At 43.9% G+C, this 22,114-nt stretch overlaps 1 protein-coding gene across 1 annotated transcript in view; it reads left to right on the top strand.

The window, feature by feature from the left end:
* The first annotated feature begins 14,290 nt into the window (after positions 1-14,290).
* The window catches only part of LOC124789069 (dachshund homolog 1-like), a 38,159-nt gene continuing 30,335 nt past the window's right edge, over positions 14,291-22,114 (top strand). The window contains exon 1 of the mRNA XM_047256360.1: positions 14,291-14,399. Within this exon, the coding sequence (XP_047112316.1) occupies positions 14,291-14,399 (109 nt within the window). The remainder of the gene's footprint in view (positions 14,400-22,114) is intronic.

The following is a 22,114-nucleotide window of genomic DNA, read 5'->3' as shown; positions in this document are numbered from 1 at the left end:
TATAACTTGGTGAAACTAGTAATCAGGATATGTACCAACTGCGATCTGGGCAATAAAACATCTATTTTGGAAGCTTTTTCACACTCATGTAAAGATAGCTCTGCTTCTGACACTGTCAGGTAATTACAGTAATTAAATTGGCATAATGTTTACTGCACGCGTGGATACGCACATTTTACAGTGGGTTTCCCATTCAGATGTTTTGAATGTCCTTTTTCTTTTTCCTTCGGCACGATTTCCTCTCCTGTGCCAACATTTTCATCTCAGAGTAACACTTGTGCCTACGTCCTCAATTATTTGCTGGGTATATTCAAATCTCTGTTTTCCTCTGCAGTTTTTACATTCTACAGCTCCCTCTGGTATCTCTGAGATTATTCCCTGCTGTCTAAACAGGTGTACCATTCGTTCCTTCTTCTCATCAGTGCTCTGCATAAATTCCTTCCCTCTCCTGTCCTGCGGAGAATCTCCTCATTTCTTACCTTACCAGCTGACCTAATTTTCAATATTCTTCTGTAGCAACACATTTGAAATGCTTCGATTCTGCTTGTGCTTTCTCATAGTCCAAATTTCACTATCACAAAATGACGTGCTCCAAAGGTACATTCTCGAAAATCTTCCTGTAGAAATAATAAACGGCAATCCGGTGCATAATGGAGGGTTAATGGAGGGTCTCAACTTTTATTGAAATGTCTTCTTCGCAAGGAAATACCAACAAGTGGGTTACATGTTGACGCAGAGGTACGTTAAAATACAGCTGAAAGGCGACAGTCAAATTAAAAATTTTAACGAACGTTGATACCAAGGTAAAGTGGTTTTAATGAACCCTTCCATTTTGCACCTGACTAGCCGTGTATTATTTCTAAAAGATATCATCCTATGGTTGCTGCTCTAGCCACGTACAAAATTCGGGAGCTTTTTTACTTTAATTTGATTATGGTTATCATGTCATCTTCATGGTTTTCCGACTGTAATAATAAGTACTGCGACTGATGACCTCCGATGTTAAGTCCCATAGTGCTCAGAGCCAATAATTACTGCATGTGGCTCAATGGCCAGGTTGAAGTCTGTCATTTGTCCGCCAATTAGCCGATATGCATACCCCTAATCTACACCAGTTAGTCAAGTAAATATTATCGTGGAATCCGAACCATGTGTCGTTCCAGGCCAGTCCGCACATGACTGAGAGATGAATGCTAGGCTATAGGCAGCCTGAAAATTACAGTAGTCCGACCGAGATTCCCTGTAATCACTCAATTCCCAGCACGCACTTTAGCACTTTGTCACCGTGCCCGGCTGCAGTTTTAATGGCCGACAGCATACTCACCACTCAAAAGTGAACTGTCGCCGTAGCTGCGACCACGCCAGGTTGTCTGCCGATGCGGGGCGTTTCTTGCTGCGCGGCTGGCCTGGCACCGCGTGCTAGAACCGCGGCCGAATTGTCCATCGACCGGTCCGCCGTGAAATATCAATATTGTCCGCCACAGTGTTTGCCGCCCAGCTAGAGAGCAAACAGAGCCGCGTGGTGGAGGCGCTGGAGCGTGGCCGTCGCGCCGCGCCGAATACACGCGTGTTTGCACATCACTTTCAGCTCTTGGGGAATCTAGTGTGCACCACGGCTGAGCGACCTCAAACACCCTGAAGCGCTTAATCCAGGGAAATGCGTTTCCAAAGGGTGCGGCGTATGTAACACGGAAGACCAACGCTGTTTGCAAGCTGCTGGGTCGGACATCGCGTTTGGAATCATTACGTAATGCCGGAGGATTACAGTAATCTGTATAGTCACCCGCATACAAACGTTGCCTTCAGTTATAATAGGCTGTCACTCGAATCCGTAGTATTCCTGTTCCAAGTTGTGTCTATTAATTCACTGCGACAAATATTCGCTGAATTAGTACGATGTCGTTCCTGTTTAAAGTTTGTATACTGTTAAGAGGATCGATAAACCATCATAGCTCTCGCGTTAATCAACAGCCAGCGAAAACGTCATCTCTATGTTAAACGGACATGTTCTCTGCCATTGGGGACGAAACGTTGGGTTTAAACATAACATTTTTTTAATCGTGACATTTTCAGCATTGAAAGTTCACATTTTACCATTATTTGTTGGCTGTATTCCTGGCTCTGTCTTCCCCAGAAGCTTTTACCGTCTACTACTCCCTGCAATAATGTGAAAGGTATTTCTTGATGTCAAGATTTTGAACTTGGCTGCGCTTCAGCTACTGTGCTTGCAAGTGTTTCATTGGATTAGAAATAACAGCCAACCAGTTGCTAAATACAAGTTTATTAAACCTTGACCATGATTTCGAAGATTTTAAAACCATATTCTGCAGAAGATGTAGGACATAGGTTAATATCATCTACTCCTACTTTGACTGTAAATAATGTGATTTTGCGCCCTATATTTCCTGAAGACAGTTTGAAAACGACGGTCAAGGTCTAATAAACCTGTATTTTGCAACTAGTTGGCTGTTGTTTCTGACGCAGTGAAGCCGCCTTTCCTGAAGTGTTAGTACAAGTTCTGTCGCCCTGTCCTTTCTTCTTGTTAATGATTTCCCCATATTCGTTTCCTCGTCGATTGTGCGGAGAGATTCCTTATCTCTTACGAGTCCAAGTAATTTTCAATACCTCAAACACTTCTAGTCACTTCTATACCATATTGTGCTACAAACGTGCCTTCTCAGAAATCCCTCACTCTAATTAAAGCCAAAAAGAGCCACTTTTCTTGTGCTTTTCAAGCCCTCCCTGCTTCGTCCTTTGTGTGCTGTTTCTCCGTGGTAGCAGAAATCTTCGAATTTATCTGTTTCGTGCTCCTCAGTTTTGATGATTAACGATAAAGTAATCTTATTTGTGCTACATCTTATTTCTTTTGTATTTCTTGGATCCATTCTCAATCCACAAAATGTGCTCGTTAGATCGTTCATTCTATTCAACGAGACCTGCAATACTTCCTCTCTCCCAATGAGGATGGTAATTTCATCACCATACATTTTAATATCCCTCTCGTACCTTTTCGTTTATTTGTGGCATACCTTCTTCTATGCCAAGATTGAACACTAGGGTCGAAAGACAGCATCCCTGCCTTACACCAGGTCTAAACCAATCACTTCGTTCCTGTCTTGCATTATTATTGTTTTCTTTGGGTTTTTGTACAGTACATTACCTGCATTTCCCTACAGCTTACATCTAATTTTCTGATTTCGTCATGCATCACATAGCGTTGTCGAACGGTTTTACAAGGTCGATAAATCCTATTGACGTGTTTTGATATTTCATACATCTTTCTTTTATTACCAAGCACAACTTTAGGATTGACTCTCTTGCTTTCACCTTTTCTAAAGACAAACCGATCCTCATACAACAGATCCTCAATGATGTTTTCCATTCTTCTCTATATTTTTCCTGTCAGAATCTAGGATGCTTGAGTTGTTAAGCTGATTATGCAGCAACTGTCGCACTTATCTGTTCTCCTTGTCTTCAGGATTGTGTGGATGTGTGGATAATTGCGACGAAAAGGTTACTGTCTAATTTACTATATAATCATTCCGCACTTCCTGCAGTCTCACGGTAGATTCTGAGTACAAATTGTGAGCCGCGTCAGTTAAAGGTTTACATTATAACGTAATACATTCATATGTCTAACTGCGATTTCAGAAGGGGGAGGATTAGTGGATGTCGTTGCGTAATACTTGCTTGGAGACAGAGTGGAAAACTGCTCCCGAAGGCACAACAATAGCGAATGACAGATATAATGGAGATGCAGAATACAACGGAAATCATTGTAGCAAAGCACACGACTGTACACTTTACACTCAGGACGAATACTTCCATTGCAAAAACTATTCCTCCTTTTGAAGACGAAATAAAACTTCTGTTCTACGACTTAGAAAATGATGTACGTTAAAAAGATGCAAGGAATCGAGAGAGATGGAATGAAAATTGGCGGAGAGGGGAGGCAGTTTAAAATTTTGCCTAGTGACGGTTAGTAAAGCGAAATGGAAACAGAAATGAGATTTCAGCATAGAAGCCTACAGAATAATAGCAGCAACGTAAGACGCTGACACTGCTATGACTAGGTCTGTCCTCTGGTTAGCGTGACACGAGAAACCAATTTATTCTTCAAAACGAAGCCTATCAAGTAAATAAGACAGTCTATAAATAAAGCGAGAGATGGAAAGCAATGTTGGGCTCTAGAAATGAGGCGGGATAGGACGGAGAAGAAACATTTAAGCGGAGAGAAATGAAGTTTCACGAATATTTGTTAGACAATAGAAAAAATTAAGCATAGGGACACAATGTTCATTTCCTCCTCAAAGAGAACCTTTTCTTTTACAGACACAGAGGTCCCGTCGTGTTAATTTCCTCTCCTTCATTTGTGAGATAAAAGTGCTATGGCTGGTTCATTTAAAGACTTTTCAGACGAGAACTGTTGCCTCCGTCGCCTTTGATCAAGATCTTCTAAAAGAAATTCTTAACTGAATTAGTGGAGTTCGTAAGCACGTAACATTTTTCATTGATTGAGACCTCATTACATTTGTCCATCAAATTCGAGAGGGTTTGTAAGGGCTTTGCTTCATCAAAAACCCGTTCTTGTAATTTTACTTATGAGCTACAAACCGTCAGCACTACTCGGTAAAATTTGTGTTTCGAGCCATTGCGACCGAATGAATCTCGGTTTAGACGTTAAGAGTTGATGTTTATGTGCGGCAAATTTCGATATATCGTATTTATTACTCGTATAAATGCCGATTTCACAATGTCGGGAAACTGTCCGCATAACTATTTTAGAGATGATTATTACCTATCGCAAGATTATTGATTCCAGTGCGTTTTATGCAAGTTCTAAGGATTCATACAGGGAACTAACACATAGAAGGAGCAATGGTCAGTAGATCGCAATAAGATATAAACAAGTGTCCGCACTGGAAGCACACTATGCCGAACGTAAACATCTGTTGTAGTGCTTGCACTTGTATATGCATGAAACGTTTACACACACACACACACACACACACACACACACACACACAACGTGATTGCCTTCTCGCTATCGTAAGGCTCATGGTATAGATGACATGTGGACAAACTTCGATTAATTGCCTTTTTTTTCAACTACTCCTTTTTCGTACTTGTATGTTGTCTCTAACGAGCCATACTTACAGCAACTGCCAGGAATCTGCAAAAGGTATCGTTACTAAGAGCTGATAGTCTTTAATTAATAGCCGGCCGGAGTGGCCGAGCGGTTCTAGGCGCTACAGTCTGGAACCGCGCGACCGCTACGATCGCAAGTTCGAATCCTGCCTCGGGCATAGATGTGTGTGATGTCTTTAGGTTAGTTAGGTTTAAGTAGTTCTAAGTTCTAGGGGCCTGATGACCGCAGCACTCAAGTCCCATAGTGCTCAGAGCCATTTGAACCATTTTTTCTTTAATTAATGGTGAGCGTTAAGGGTATCGACCAATGAAGAAATGGCGACGCGGGTATCCAACGGTGATCGGGTAACCACCAGGGTGGCGCCATTTGGTTGTAAACCTCACGATAAAGCAAGTCGAAGTCACGGAACAGAATTTTGAATCACGAGAGTTTGTTTTAACTGTAATAAGGGAGGTTGGAAGCATTGTTGCAAAATTTATTTCGAATTCTTTAGCATCACCTATTACGTCTTCCATTCATCATCATCATCATCATCATCATCATCATCGTCATCATCATCATCTGTACAGTACATACATGCAGTATGTTTATGATACTTAATGAATGTCACGACATAAAACACAAATAAAGCTACTGAATATTGATATCTAGGTTTCTAATCTATACCACCGCTGTGGCGCCGGCATTCATAAAATTATTCCATGTGCCCTCATAGCATCATAGGACGCAATCCTCTCTTGTATGTCTGATAGATTGTTTCAGTGCATCACTGTCACAACTCGGAGCCTGCACAATTCCCGATTTATAAAGTGAGTTAGAGCACCGATAACATCCAGTGCGGATACTATTTAATTTGACCCGGAGTTTTCTGTCATATTCGACACCCACATTATCACAATTGTATTTCTCGAATCATTCCAGTCTTGGTAATTTCCGTTGTGTTGCCGTTCTTGTTCCAGAGAACTCCTACCTTGGTGTTACTTCTGATGGCCTACAGTAGTGGCAGATGTCTCGCACGAAGCCTATTTATTCGTGAGACACGTATGTCCTGATGAATGGGTAGTTCCTTATTCTCTTGTATATTTTTGTTATCTCTAAGCAGGATTTCAGTTCTGTGGGTCTGTAGTGGGTAGATATTGCTTATCAGGGAAAGCCGGCGGGCAGGAGTTGGTCCGATCGTACCAGTAATAGTGCATGTCGTGTTGTTGAGCTGCGCATCGATGAGGCTGGTATGACAACTACTGCAGCACAATGAAACAATACTCTGCGGCCGGAAAACCAATGCAAGAAACGACTTACGTATAATATCCATTGAAGCCCCCAGGTTGTGCCACGCATCCTCAAAATGACGTAGTTGTGAGTTTTTATATCGCATGATGTGTTTTCCAGATGTCACTATAAGACAGAGTGCGGACCAGTGTAATACCAAGAAACTTGGGGTACTGGTTGTGACGGAGAATATTGCCATCGAATATTTGAGCTCAGTATTAGTTTGCTTGTAGTTAAAACGAAACTCACAAAAGGCACTTTTACTGGTAACGGGCTTCAGTCTTCATTTTTTTGAAATATGAGTTAAGGGCCGCTATGTCCTCTGTTAGTGTTCCCTCCAATTGGCCAAGCAATTTTCATTGACAAGGCAGAGCGATATCGTCTGTATAGCAGAATTTCCTTCAAATGGAAGGTCAAAAATATAAAGGCTAAACAGGAGAGGTGCGAAAACTGAGCCGTAAGGCAGGTCATTATTTGGTATAATTATTGAGCTATTTTCATGTAAGCAAACCTTAAAGTGTCAATTACTTATCTTATTAATAAATCCAGCCTAAATCTAAAATACACCCGTCAATTATAATGTAAATAAGTCTGTTGAAGAACTTATATCTGCAACTAAGTAGGGAAATAGGCCTAAGGTTCTTGGGAGATCCGTTGATTTGTTACGTTTTAAAATTTCCACAATTTTTATATATTCAGTTCCATGGGAAGTGTTCCTGTCTCCAAAATAATGGCGAAGGAGCGAGTCAGCCAGTTTGTCATTTTCCCCTTGATGGGATAAAAATTCTGAATGTATGTAATTAGACCCCACTTTTAACGTCTGCTACAGTTACCTCTATTTCTGCAGACAACCTTGTGGATTAGGCAACCACAGCCATGAGTAGTTATGTGGGTATTAATAACCGCTTCAGCTCTATTTAGTCCATTATTATTGGAACACTACTGGCACTAAAAGCCACACCTTCGGGTGAACATCTGTATAACAATAAATCCACAAGGAATAACAACCCTGAAATATACACTGGTGTGGTAAATTACTTTAAGATTTTAATTTTTTTTTAAATATGAAAATCTGTTACAGGAGAATATCAAAATGTTAGTACCCACATGACTGAAACATTAGAGCGGAAAACCTCGGAATCTTTCCACCCACCATTCGTTGTCCGTTAGAAAAAAACACTGCTAAATGGCGGTATGTCATAGAAGAAAGCACGTCGATTCCTGTATAGCGGATGAGTCGAAGACAAATCGCGCCATAGTGATCCATTGGTAAGGAGAAAATAAATGAAAACTAATTAGACCTAATTTTGGGAAATTTGAAATTTGTGGTAAGGACTATAGGACCAAACTGCTGAGGTCATCGGTCCCTAGGCTTACACACTAATTAAAATAACTTAAACTAACCTGCGCTAAGGACAACACACAGACCCATATCCGAGGGACGACTCGAACCTCCGACGGGGGGAGCCGCACGAACCGTGACAAGACACCCCAGGCCGCACGGCTACCCCGTGCGGCTCCTAATTTTCCGCAACAATGAAAAACGAAGAAGTGGTTGCCACAAAGTGGAGGGACGTTCTACCTAGACATAATCGTCAAGTAAACAGCTACTGGCGGAAAAGCAGAACCTGAAAAGCACACTTACCGCTTCTCCGATCTATACGGAACCGTGTACAGCGGACGCGGCCGCGTGTTCTGTAATACTGACGTCAAGAAAGTAAACAGCTTGCCCGTGGAAGGATCGCGCATGCGCTGATGATGCACGGACTCGACCGAATGATCGATGGTCTTTTGGGGAATACGTGAATGATGAACGAGACAAAGGAATAGTGGGATAAAAAGTACAAAAACATTTTTGAAAAACAATCTGTAGAATATCAATATGATAGTGACAGTCGACATAGATCTCGTTAATAACACCCGTAAGTTATGCTAAAGCTAGAGCGTAAAAGAGGAACATTATGTGCGTATATTACGGCAACAAAACAGATCTAGCGGCAGAGTCCATTGAATAAACCATAAAACTAATAACTTTAACTACATTAAAATTCTAAAAATTATTGCTTCGTAAAAATGTTTTAAAAGTTATTCACTTTGATAGTTAAAAGGATCCAAGACTGTAGCGTGTTTTGATACTCATTAAGAAAATATATAAAAATTTTAAAACGTACTTTGAAACCTTTCCGCCCCCTGTATATCTCTTGTTACGCAACCTTCCTTTCTACAATAACCTATGAAACCTTCCCTTAGGATTTCTATCTCTTGCTTCATAATAACAAATGAAATCTTTCCTTTGATATTAATTCTCTTTCTCAATCTTCGCAAACAAATTTAAATGCTGCTTATTAAAAGTGATTTTATGATTATTGCGACGAAACATAGAATGTGTCGTCGTCGTGACCCTCAGGCGTTACCTGCAATAACCCAAAACTGTTCCTTACCTTCTTTACTGTTACTGGATCGCCATCTGACTGCTACATCGAACTGCGACATGAATATACTTACTCTTACTATACTCTATTAGCTGCTGGTGGGCTGTCATAATAAGTGGCTGTATTTATTACCAAAGCTGACGTTATTCTTTAATAGCAAAGCTGACGCTATTCTTTAATTAATTTGACTGAAGTTATGTAATTCATAGTTAAACTTTTTCTTGACAACAATAAAATTTTGCAAAGTTTTACGTTGATAGTTTTTGGAATGGATTATAATCAGTAATGCAATATTGCTGGCAAAAATTAATTGTATTATGAAAACGATTCTTCAGATATTTATTGTTGGTAATGAAATGATTGTACAAACCTTCAACTGGGACTTACTTTTTACAATAATCTTACAACTAGCAGTGCGCAAACATACCTTCAGTAGTCTTGAGTTTCTCAAAAAAAAAAATAAAAAAAATAATAATAATAATTCAATAATATTAGTTCCTCTCATGATAATAGTTAGCTGATGTCTCTGTACATCCATTTATAATCTCTTGTAAATCATAACTGGTGGCTGGCAGGCACACCGCTCCTTTCAACCTCTCGCTTCACACCTGCTACCGACTCGCTTCACATCTCGCTTACTACTGACTTCCTACGAACGCTAAAGTGCGGTTTCTCCCGCCAACAATGCTTTCTGGTGCAGACAATCCCTGCTATCATTACAAAATGTATCAATGCGCGGTCTTTCCCGCTCTTTTCTTAAAGTGTATCCATACGCGGTCTCTTCCGCCCTTTTTAAAATTATATCAATGTGCGGTCCCTCCTGCCAACAATACTTTGGTGCAGACATTCCCTGCTATCACAATTATTTCCAACATGACAAATATTAATTATTCCTATTTAATCCTATTAATAAAATATAAACATCTTTCATAAATTGTGGTTAGACAATAGACAATAGAAATATACACGTCTTACGACTTAAAAGGAAGACGTTGAAGAAAAAGACGTAGCTCTTAGTGCCACAAAACCGGTAGTGATCCAATAATAAAGGACTAAATACAGCTGAAGCGGTTATTAAGACCCAAAATACCATTGTTTCGCCTAGGGTGAATGGGAAAGAGAATTCTGAATCGCTTGGAGACTGAGCTTTATCCCTGGGTGATTTGGGCGTTTTTTACTGTTCGGTTAGCAATATGATTCTCTGAAATAATTGACTTCTGATAAGATTTAATAAAGCAGCCACCCAGTTTACGGAGCAAGGACCAATCCTTCAGACTTGAATGTTTGAAATTCAAGTATCCTATAGTCTCAGACCAGCGCATTTTCTTTGCATTATCAAGACTAGGAAGAAGTTCACCCTTAATGCCGATGTCTCCGCTTCTGTTAAATTGTTCATTTAAGTGTGCACTTCTCTCACCCCGTCCTGGAATGTATTCCCTCCTATATCCTCGAGGAAGGTGTTTCTTATCAGATGCAAGGACAGCTCGAACAAAATGGCTGTAGCTCTGGGATTCAGGTGGAATGACACAAACATATTTTTCTAGGTGGTCCGAGAAATCCTGACAGTTTGCCTTTCCAAAACTCCACTAGTGGAGCGAAAATATACTTCGTGTCTGCAGTAAAATACTGTGTGCACCTTGGTAACGCTAAATGAGCTAGAGCGTCTCAGCAGTCAGAACTTTTTTGGACTTCCTGGCTACAAGCATGCAGACTAAATATTAATACTGATCAAGAAAAGTCGCTAAACTGGAAATATATTAATGACTGGAAGGGATCAAGTCGATACTTGATTAAATTTTTGCGAGTATCAACCAGAATGATATGTGAAATTAAACAGATTTACGAGTAACTAACAAAAGTATAGATCGATAGCTGCAAAACATGACAATTATTATTGCATTGACGTGCCCTGGAGATGGAAGTACCATGTGGCTAGGGCCTCCCGTCGGGTAGACCATTCGCCTGGTGCAGGTCTTTCGAGTTGACGCCACTTTGGCTACTTACGTGTCGATGGGGATGAAATAATGATGATGATGACAACACATCACCCAGTCCCTGAGCGAGAAAATCTCCGACCCAGCCGGGAATCGTACCATGGCCGTTAGGTATGACATTCTGTCGCGCTGACCACTTAGCTACCAGGGGCGGACGACGTGCCCTGTAAATAAATGGTAAAACTTTTACAACAAACAACCATAGTGTGCTTCCAAGGTTCTCGGGAGTCCGACCAGATACAATCATCGAGGCTTCTCAATATTTCAGTTAAGAACGGTTCCGTCATCAACAGGCCGTACTGACGGAATTCCATCAATACCATCTGATGATGGCGGAACAGTTGTGAGGCGAAATATCACGGGCCTTCGACGATTGCATCCAGCAGTACACCGAGAATTTTGGAAGCATCATATGCGCTACGAAAGCCTCAGATCGCATATTACCCTGGAAGACTACACTGGTCTTGTGGTTTGATTTGAAAGGCTACAGGCAACTATGAGTTTACGCCAGGGCAGCAATCACTTTAACTAGTAACCCTTCCACTTCTCTACATGGCCATGCATCTGCTGAACTGACTCTGCACTTTGACAGTGGTTGTTGATGCTAGGCTGTATTGGAGGTTATCACTTTTACTACAATCTTAAATAAAAGGCTGAAATAATTTAATGAAATGGTGACCCTGTCATTATTGTAGTCAATTATTGATGGGAGATTACTATATCAACATGAGATTAACCTTGTATTAAAAATTATGGCAAAATTTTATTGATCTTAAAATAGGACAACACAAGTTAAGCGAGATGGCAAATAAATAATTTACTGTTGGCATCACAAATAGACGCAGCAAATAGTCAGCAGTCGAGTAGGTGGCGATAGGTTGGCAAATACCAATGTTTATCTGTTTATGCTATTTACTCAGGCTCAGAACATGGATTATGTAATCTGAAGTTATCTAACTCTGAATACACTTTGATGGATTTATTCTACACAGAAGTTATACTATGTCTGTGCAGCTGAGAACAAGTGGCGAGACTGTAATTCCGTTTGCCCTAACAAGCCGGAGCAGCAATACCATACCCCTTTCTAGATGCGTAATGCTTTCTCAGGTAATGGTCATGGTGCGAGCGTGTGCAGAGCAGCAACGTGTGACGCCTGCAATTCGTTATCATGGGCACGAAATACGCAAAGTAGCAGGCTGGCGATCTGTTAGATGGATTGAAATTACTTTCTGATGGAGCCATGAAACCTCGTCAGATTCCAGCGTGTGACACTCCCATTCGCCGGTCGTACCATAGATCAATTTGACTCACTCATCTGGCATTGTGCGCAAGGAGCTCAAGGCAGCAGACTTGATACAAATAAGATTGTCCTTGACACAACAAGTTGTCCGAGATGACTGAGGTCTAAACTATTGCTACAGCTAAGACTTCACCACAAGCTCCCCAGTCAAGAGCAATGCCAATGCGAAGCCATTCTCAAGACGACTTTCCCAAGTGCAATACCCTCGTAATGAAGAGTCAACACCAGAATCTCCACCCCTGACTGGAGTCCTGATTTAGATTTACAAAACATCGTTCTTGTGAAACACAACTAGCTCTTTATTCGAATGAAGTGCTATTGACAAGAGATTTCAGATTGATTCCGTATTTCTGGATTTCCGGAAGGCTTTTGACATAGTACCAAACAAGCGGCTTTAAGTAAAATTGCGTGCTTATGGAATATCGTCACGGTTATGTGACTGGAGTCGTGATTTCCTGTCAGAGAGGTCACAGTTCGTAGTAACTGACGGAAAGCCATCGAGTAAAACAGAAGTGATTTTCGGCTTTCCCCAAGGTTGTTTTTCAGGCCCTTTGCTGTTCCTTATCTATATAAACAACTGGGAGACAATCTGAGTATTCGTCTTAGGTTGTTTGGAGATTAGGTTGTCGTTTATCGACTAATAAAGTCATTAGAACATCAAAATAAATTGCAAAACGATTTAGAAAAGATATCTGTATGGTGCGAAAATTGGCAGATGACCCTAAATAACGAAAAGTGTGAGGCCGTCCACATGAGTGCAAAAAAGAATACGTTAAACTTCGGTTACACGATAAATCAATCAAATCTAAAGACCGTAAATTCAACTAAATACCTAGGAATTACAGTTACGAAGAACTTAAATTCGAAGGAATACACAGAAAATGTTGTCGGAAAGGCTAACCAAAGACTGCGTTTTATTGGTAGGACACTTAGAAAATGTAACACATCTACTTAGGAGACTGCCTACACTACGCTTGTCCGTCCTCTTTTATACTGATGCGCGGTGTGGGATTCCTACCATATATGATTGACGGAGTACATCGAAAACGTTCAAAGAAGGGAAGCACGTTTTGTATTATCGCGTAGTAGGGGAGAAGGTGTCACTGAAATGATACAGGATTTGAGCTGGACATCATTAACTGAAAGGCGTTTTTCGTTACTACGGAATCTTTTCACGAAATTCCAACCACCAACTTTCTCCTTCGAATGCGAAAACATTTTGTTGACAACAACCAACATAAGGGGAAACGATCATCATGAGAAAGTAAGGGAAATCAGACCTCGTACGGAAAGATATAGGTGTTCGTTCCTTCCGCGAGCTGTATGAGATTGGAATATTATAGAATTGTGAAAGTGGTTCGATGAACCCTCCGTGAGACACTTAAATGTGATTTGCACAGTATCCATGAAGAAAGGAAATAAATCTACAGGGAGTAACAAATAACTGTTTACAATGTATCACAGTCTAGTAGAAGTATTTCGGACGAGCAATTTGGCACAGGACTTGTGTCGTCTACCAAACTGACAAACAACCTCAGATCGTAAACTGAAGGGATCACTGCTGTCAGCTGAAGCGGTATATTATGCCAAATCATCGGCGATGAGCGAAAATGTGTACCGGACCGGGATTCAAACCTGGGATGTCCTGCTTATAGGGCAGGTACATTAACCACTGCACCATCCGAGATACAGCTTTTGTATCCCGCCTGGAAGGCGACGCGTGGGTAGGAGCAGGAAAGGTGAAAATCTCTCGGTACTGCAGTGTGAATTAAAATCACCTTTACTTTAGCAATAAGAGTAATTCATAACTTTGCCCTGAGGCTGAATCCATAGTGGTGCTCGTAGAGCTGAGCTGCGCCTGCTAGAGGGCACTATCGTCATTGTCTATCGTAGTGCCAACTCAACTGGCAGCTACGTCGTGGCATCCTAGCTATGGACACCACATCCCTCTCCCCTGAAACGACGCACCGTCGGCAGGTGGAGGGACCAAGGGGAGGCGCAGCTGAGGGGGTGGTCAGCGGAACTGCTGGGCCGCGCTGTCCACCCGCGATCCCGAGGGGTCGAGGAACACGCCCCGTGGAAAACCTGCCCAGGCCGCGCACCGCCACTGGGTATGCTCAGATGAGGAGGCGGAGCAACGACCTCCATGGGCGACGGCGGCGGCGGCGGCGGCGGCGGCGGCGGCGTGACGTCAGCCTCAGCGTCCACCGGTTCCGGCACTGCGGAGGAACAGGGCGGCGGCGGTGGTGCTGGAGGTGAGGGCCGTGGCGGGGGCGAGAGGCGCCCGTTCGGTGCAGGTGACCGGACCGGCAGCGGCGACGACTGCAGGCGCGTCCGTGGAGGCGCGGGTGGCGGAGGTGCCGTCGGTGGAGTCGCGGGCTGAGGCGGTGGAAGCCGCGAAGCCTCCAATTCTGCCAGAAAACCACCAGCGGCAGAAAACCGAGGATGGCACAAACGGATCTGGTTCCGGTGTCGCTTGACAGTGCCGGAGGGACCAGGAATGACAAATAAGGCGCGCCCAAGCCGGCGAAGAATGTGCCCCTGCTCCCAGCGCTGCCTGCCAGAGAAAACTCGATAGAACACCAAATCATGCGGCGCCAAGCCAGAACGACGCGAAGCAGCGGGAGCGCGCTGCGGCGAGAGCAAAAGCTGTAGGAGCGACCGATGGGCGTGACCATGTAGCAATTCCGCTGGGGAACGGGTGCCACACGGCTCAGAGCGATACGAAGCAAGGACAGTCCAGAGCGTGCGCTCGCGAGAGTGCGTGGCGCGCAACTTGCTCATCTGCGACTTAAACGCACGCACAAAGCGTTCAGCCTCGCCATTCAACTGGGGGTGGAATGGGGCTGAGGTCAGATGGCGAATGCCATTAGCAGCGCAGAACGCTTCAAACTCTGAGGACACGAATTGGGGGCCATTGTCAGAGACAATAACTTCAGGAAGGCCCTCAATCCAAAAAAATAGACGTCAAAGCCCGAATAGTACTGGCAGATGTATTAGAAGTCATAGGAATAACAAAAGGAAAGTTGCTGTACGCATGAATAACTATCAACCAGTGAGTGTCCCAGAAAGGACCCGCAAAATAAATATTCACGCGCTGCCAAGGCGCAGTAGGTGTTGGCCACGGAAAGAAACGCTGGCGGGGAGCAGATTGATGCTCCGCGCAAGGGCAACAATTAGCAAGCAAATTCTCAATTTGTTTATCAATGCCGACCCAAGTGCAGTGACGAGGCGCTAATTGCTTCGTCCGCACTATACCCCAATTACTAGTGCGCAGCAGTCTGAGGATTTCCGACTGGAACGAACGAGGTACAACCACATGAGACAGATCATTGTCAGTTTGTAACAAGATAACACTGTGGTGTACAGACCACTTGTCACGTTGCGCAAAGTAGCGTCGAACAAGTGGATCACGAATATACTGCAAAAGAATCTGCAAAAGAATCTGCAAAGAAGCATCGGCGGCTGTCGCAGAAGCAATGCGACGAAAATCCGCCGGAAAACCATCAGTGAAGTTCTTATCTTGCGAATGAATAAACATGCAGGACAGTTCGGAAGAATCGAACACTTCGTCAGGACCGATAGGTAAACGAGACAAAGCATCAGCATTGCCATGCTGGGCTGTAGGCCGAAACAAAATTTCGTAATTGTAGTTAGACAAAGACCAACGTTGCAACTTTTGGGCAGTACTGGCCGGAACTGACTTTCACGGGTGGAACAACGACGTCAAAGGCTTATGGTCGGTGACCAAATACAACTTGCGACCGTACAAAAAATCTTGAAACTTTGTCACTCCATATACAATAGCTAAAGCTTCTTTCTCGATTTGAGAATAGTTTTACAGGGCAGAATCGAGCAACTTAGACGCAAAAAGCGATCGGGCGATCGACAGAATTAATGCAGTTCGAGAGAACCGCTCCTATGCCGTGAGTAGATGCATCGACAGCCAAAACAACTGGTTTGGAGGGATCGAAAGGAATCAAACAGTGATCACTCAACAAAGCAGATTTGAGCTTGTGGAAAGCAGCGTCACATTCCGAAGACCAAACAAAAGGAACGTACTTACGCCGAAGACGATGCAAACGCGCTGCAATCTGCGCTGCAGTTGGCATAAACCGAATATAATATGTCATTTTGCCCAACACAGACTGAAGTTCTTTCAAGTTCCTGGGCGCTGGCAAGTATCTAATTGCACTGAGATGTGACGGCGAGGGGTGGATACCCTGTCCGTTAATCATATGTCGTAAATACTGACTCTCAGTTTGAACAAAAGAATTTGCACTTGTCTGTTACACTTTAGTCCTGCCTGCAAAAGTATCGTAAATAACACACGCAAATTCTGCAAATGTTCGTCAGGGGTGGGACCTGATACAACTATATCGTCCAGGTAATTTGAACAACCAGGGACAGTGGCACACAACTGCTGCGGGAGCCGAAGCACATCCGAACGGAAGGCTGCGAAACTTAAACAAGCCAAAGTGGGTGTTTACCACAAAATAGCGCTGCGACTGTTCGTCGAGCGGAATCTGGAAGTGTGCGTCCCGCAAATCAATCGTGGAAAAGAATTTTCCGCACCAAGCTTATCAAAAATATCTTCAGGACGCGGTAAGTGGAATGTAGCTACCACTGGCTGGGGATTGACGGTAGACTTCAAGTCAGCACAAATACGGAGACGACCGTTTGGTTTCTTCACACACACTATAGGCGAAGCCCATGGCGAAGCAGAAACGGGTTCAATGACACCACTGTATTGCAAGTGCGTGAGTTCAGCAGCTACGGCGTCGCGCAGTGTGTGCGGTACCGCGCGTGCGCGCCGAAAAATAGGCATGGCATTGTCTTTAACTACAACCTGCACTGCAAAGTCTGTGGCACAACGAAGGCCATCAGAAAAGAGTTTAGCAAAATCATTGCGCAGTGCGGCAACACTGTCTGCATGGTCACTAGCGTTGATGCAAAGTACATTGTCCCGAATTGCGAGGCCAAAAAGTTCAAATGCGTCCATGCCAAGAATGTTCGTAGCATCTCTAGAGCAGAGCACATGGAAAGACACTATACGGGTCGTTGCACCATACGTGGCTTGCAAACTACACACGCCGAGCACAGAGATTTCCTGTCCAGTAAATGCAGTATGGAATGGCAACGACGAAGCGGGGGCGAACCAAGCAAGTCATACGTCGTTCTGTTCAGTAAACAAACTGACGCACCAGTGCCCAGCTACACGCGAACAGAACGTCCACAAATGTTCAAAGTCACAAAAAGTTTCCTCGCATCGCGCTGAATGCGAGAGGAAGTGTCTGGCAAAACATTATTCACATGACGAGCTGTTGACGCACGTGAAGCAGAAGGCTTTGAATAAACGGCATTAACGTCCATGGGCTGATGTGAATCAATCATGGCGGTTGCCGTTGCGGTGACACCCACGCGAGTGTCGCGAACGGGAGACAAGTCGTGAATTAGAGTTTCTCTTACTACACACAGCTTGAACGTGTCCTTTCTTATTACAAAAATAACACTGTGCTTGACGGGACGGGCAACTGTCCCGTGGGTGGGCACGAAAGCAATTCGGACATGATTTCAGTTTCTTAGTGGGTGTCTGGTTTGAGACGTGTTTACTTGTGCGCCGGCCTGGCTGGAGGGCAAGAGGGCACGTGTTGTGCCGCGCTAACAGTACACACACGCGGAAGTAGCCATGTCTAATGTATCTTGTCTGTCTGGCAAGTCCACTACTTCCTACAAAGACGGGTTCTCAAATCTGAGGATTTGTTCGCGAATGCGGTGATCCGCCACATTCTGCGCAATAGCATCTCTAATCGTTATATCCTCATAAGAGCGTCCACATGAGCAATTAAAGTCACAATCAGAAGCTAGTCCCTGAAGGTCCGCTAACCAAGATTTATTCGACTGAGTAGGGCCACGCGGGAGGCGAAAGAATTTGTAGCGTGCAGCTACCACATTTACACTATCACGGAAGTGGGAGTTGGAAGCATCAATCACTTCGTTGTAAGTTTTAGTTTCTGGGCGGGTGGTGGGAAACAATTTCACGGGCACACGGTACAACACAACACCCGCGTTGGTAATGAAAAAAGCAAGCCGCTCTGTACCTGGTATGTAGTATACTGCGAAGTGTGCATCGAGCTGGGCGACGTATTCTGGTCAGCGTTCAACGTCAGGACTGAAGGCACGAAATGGCGGCGCCATCGGCGACGGCGTCGGTACAGGTGGTGGCGCCGGAGACGCCGTACCAGTTGCAGTTTGTGGTGTGACCAGTCCATTAATGGCAGCAAGCAGCTGCGTCATTTGCTGGGCCTGAAAACGTACAAGATCGGAGAGCGAAACCTGTTCCTGTGGCGAAGCCATGGTTTACACATATGAGTCTTATACTGAGGCTAGCAAGAAAAATAAAACACTACCGAGCAAAAAAGGAAATGATAGGGGAAACCTTGTCGCCAACTTTTGTATCCCACCTGGAAGGCGGCGCGTGGGTAGGAGCAGGAAAAGGTGAAAATCTCTCGGTACTGCAGTGTGAGTTAAAATCACCTTCACTTTAGCAACAAGAGTAATATAGAACTTTGACCTGAGGTGCGAAGCTGAAGCGAAGTGTCCCGGCCATCTGCTTTTGATCAAAAGGCTGAGTCTACAATGGCGCTCGTAGAGCTGAGCTGCGCCTGCTAGAGGGCACTGTCGTCGTTGTCTGTCGTAGTGCCAACTTAACTGGCAGCTACGTCGTGGCGTCCTAGCTATCGATGCCACAACAACATTTGCGCACCTGCGCGGAACATCTCGGCACGTCTCACGGGCAATCAACTCTCCTACCGAGCTCCACCTATCCTCAGTCCCTGTGTATAATACTTCCGTTCGCTACTCTGAGATTCTCACTGGAGGTCGAACGTATTTGTGCATCTACACTGAAGAAGGTGGATCCATTGCCCAGCTAAGCGTATCAATGATGTAAATGCATGGCTTCTGTTCTTTTGGACTTTTCCACACTGAAGAAGGTGGATCCATGTCTCAGCTAAGCGTATCATTGATGTAAATGCATGGCTTCTGTTCTTTTGGACTTTTCCACACTGAAGAAGGTGGATCCATTTTCCCAGCTAACCGTATCAATGGTATGAATGCATGGTATATATTCATTTGGACATGTCTGCACTGAAGAAGGTGGTACACTGTCCAGCTAGGCATATCAGTTGTACGAATGCATGGTGTCTGTTGTTTCAGACATCTCCACACTGAAGATGGTGTATCCATTGCCCAGCTAAGCATATCAATGATATAAATCTGTCACGTCGTTTCTTTTGGACTTGTCCCCACTGAAAAGTGTGGATCCATTCCCCAGCAAGGTGTATGAGTTATATGAATGCATGGTGTCTGTTATTTTGGACTTGTCCACACTGAAGAAGGTGGATCCATTACACAGCTAAGCTTATCAATGATATGAATGCATGGTGTCTGTTCTTTCCGACATGTCCACACTGAAGAAGGCGGTCCACTGCCAATCTAGGGATACCAGTTATACGAATGCTTGGCGTCTGTTCTTTCAGACGTGTGCACACTGAAGTTGGTGTATCCATTACCCAGCTAAGCGTATCAATGATATAAATCGGTGGCGTCGGTTCTTTTGGACTTGTCCGCACAGAAGGTTGGTCCATTGCTTAACAAGGAGTATCAATGATACGAATGCATAGAGTCTGTTCTTTCAGACCTGACTCCACTAAAGAAGGTGGATCCATTGCCCAGATAGGCGTATCAATGATATGAATGTGTGATGTCTGTTCTTTCGGACTTGTCCGCACTGAAGAAGGTGAATCCATTGCCCAGCTAGGCGTATCAATGATATGAATGCATGGTGTCTGTTCTTTCGGAAATGTCCGCACTAAAGAAGGTGGATCCATTTGCCGATCTAGGCTGACAAACGGTATGACTGCATGATGTCTGTTCTTTCAGACGTCTCTGCACTGACGAAGGTATATCCATTGGCCATCTAAGCGTATCAATGATTAAAATGCGTGGGGTCTGTTCTTTTGGTCTATCCACACTGAAGAAAGTTGATCCATTTCCCAGCCAAGCATATCAATGATATTAATGCATGGGTCTGTTCTTTCGAACACGTCCGAACTGAAGAAGGTGGATCCACTACCCAGCTAGGCGTATCAGTTATACGAAAGTGTGCCGTCTCTTCTATCAAATGTCTCCGCACTGAAGAAGGTGTATCCATTGCTCAGCTAAGCATATCAGTGATATAAATCCGTGGTGTCGCTTCTTTTGGACTTGTCCGCACACAAGAAGGTTGATCCATTGACCAGCTAGGCGTATCAGTTAAATGCAAGCATTGTGTCTGTTCTTTCAGACGTCTCCGCATTGAATATGGTGTATCCATTGCCCAGCTAAGCATATCAATGCGCCGCATCTATTCTTTTGGACTTGTCCGCACTGAAGAAGGTGTATCTATTGCCCAGCTAATCGTATCAATGCTGTAAATGCTTTGCGTCTGATCTTTTGTCCTTGTCTACACTGAAGAAGTTGGATCCATTGCCCAGCTTGGCAGATCAATGATATGAGTGCATGATGTCTGTTCTCTCTGACATGACCCCAGTGAAGAAGTTGGATCTATTGCCCAGCTATCTGTATCAGTGATATGAATGCATAGTGTCTGTTATTTCGGACATGTTCGAAAGAACAGCCACCATGCATTAATATCAACAGCAAATCGTCATACATAAGCCACTTAAGGTACAAGGCAGGCGCAGCGTGAAACATTTTGAATATCCTCTTGCCGTCTTACACTGCCGGCTTAGTCAAATTCTTATTTTTTTAAATTGCATTAACGTTAGTAGCTTAAATTTCCTGGTGAGAGTAATGACAAAGAAAAACACTTACGTAAACGTTATGTAAAATATAATTTTCTTTACATTTCGGGCTAAATTTATCTTGGCTTCGTAGCAAGAACGATACAGAAATGAAACCAATGAATTGCTAATTTTTTGCTTCTAAAATTCACAATATGTTGATGTAAAATTTAGACATAAGTTAGTTTAACTGTTAGTGGCTCAATAACAACGTTTGCATAATGTTCGAGGATGATTGTAGCAAGAGAAAAGCAATGAACGTCAAACAGTTAAGACTGACTACTCCGGTGGTGTAAGAGGGCGAGATGATATTTGAAACCTTTACGCGGCGCGCATTCGCTGTAGCTTAGGTAGCATTTGCTGGCTAATTTCAGATTATATCCTGACTTGACAGACCGCATGTGTCCTATATTAACATCAGTATGGTACGCTGTAAACACACTGTACAAAACATCTTTACCAGAGTCAGGTGCTGCTTAAAGTCTCCTAAGATACACTATGTGATAAAAAGTATGAGGAAACCTGGCTGGAAATTACTTACAAGTTCGTGGTGCCTTTCATCGGTAACGCTGGAATTCAGTGTGTTGTTGGTCCACCCTTAACGTTGATGACAGCTTCCACTCTCGCAGGCATGCGTTCAGTCAGGTGCTGGAAGGTTTCTTGGGGAATGGCAGCCCATTCTTCACGGAGTGCTGGACTGAGGAGAGGTATTGATATCGGTCGGTGAGGCCTGGCACGAAGTCGGCGTTCCAAAACATCCCAAAGGTGTCCTATAGGATTCAGGTCAGGACCGTGCAGACCAGTCCATACAGGGATGTTATTGTCGTGTAACCATTCCGCCACAGGCCGTGCATTATGAACAGGTGCTCGGTCGTGTTGAAAGATGCAGTCCCATCCCCGAATTGCTCTTCAGCAGTGGGAAGCAAGAAGGTGCTTAAAACGTCAATTTTGGCCTGTGCTGTGGTAGTTCCACGCGAAACAGCAAGGGGTGCAAGCCCCCTTCATGGATAACACGGCCACACCAGAACACCACCGCCTCCGAATTTTACTGTTGGCACTACACACGCTGGTAGATGACGTTCACCGGGAATTCGCCATACGTACACCCTGCCATCGGATCGCCA

This window comes from Schistocerca piceifrons, chromosome 3, assembly GCF_021461385.2.
Source record: "Schistocerca piceifrons isolate TAMUIC-IGC-003096 chromosome 3, iqSchPice1.1, whole genome shotgun sequence".
Lineage (NCBI taxonomy): Eukaryota > Metazoa > Arthropoda > Insecta > Orthoptera > Acrididae > Schistocerca > Schistocerca piceifrons.
The sequence above is the reverse complement of the archived record's forward strand: the minus strand, read 5'-3'. Positions and strand labels throughout refer to the sequence as shown.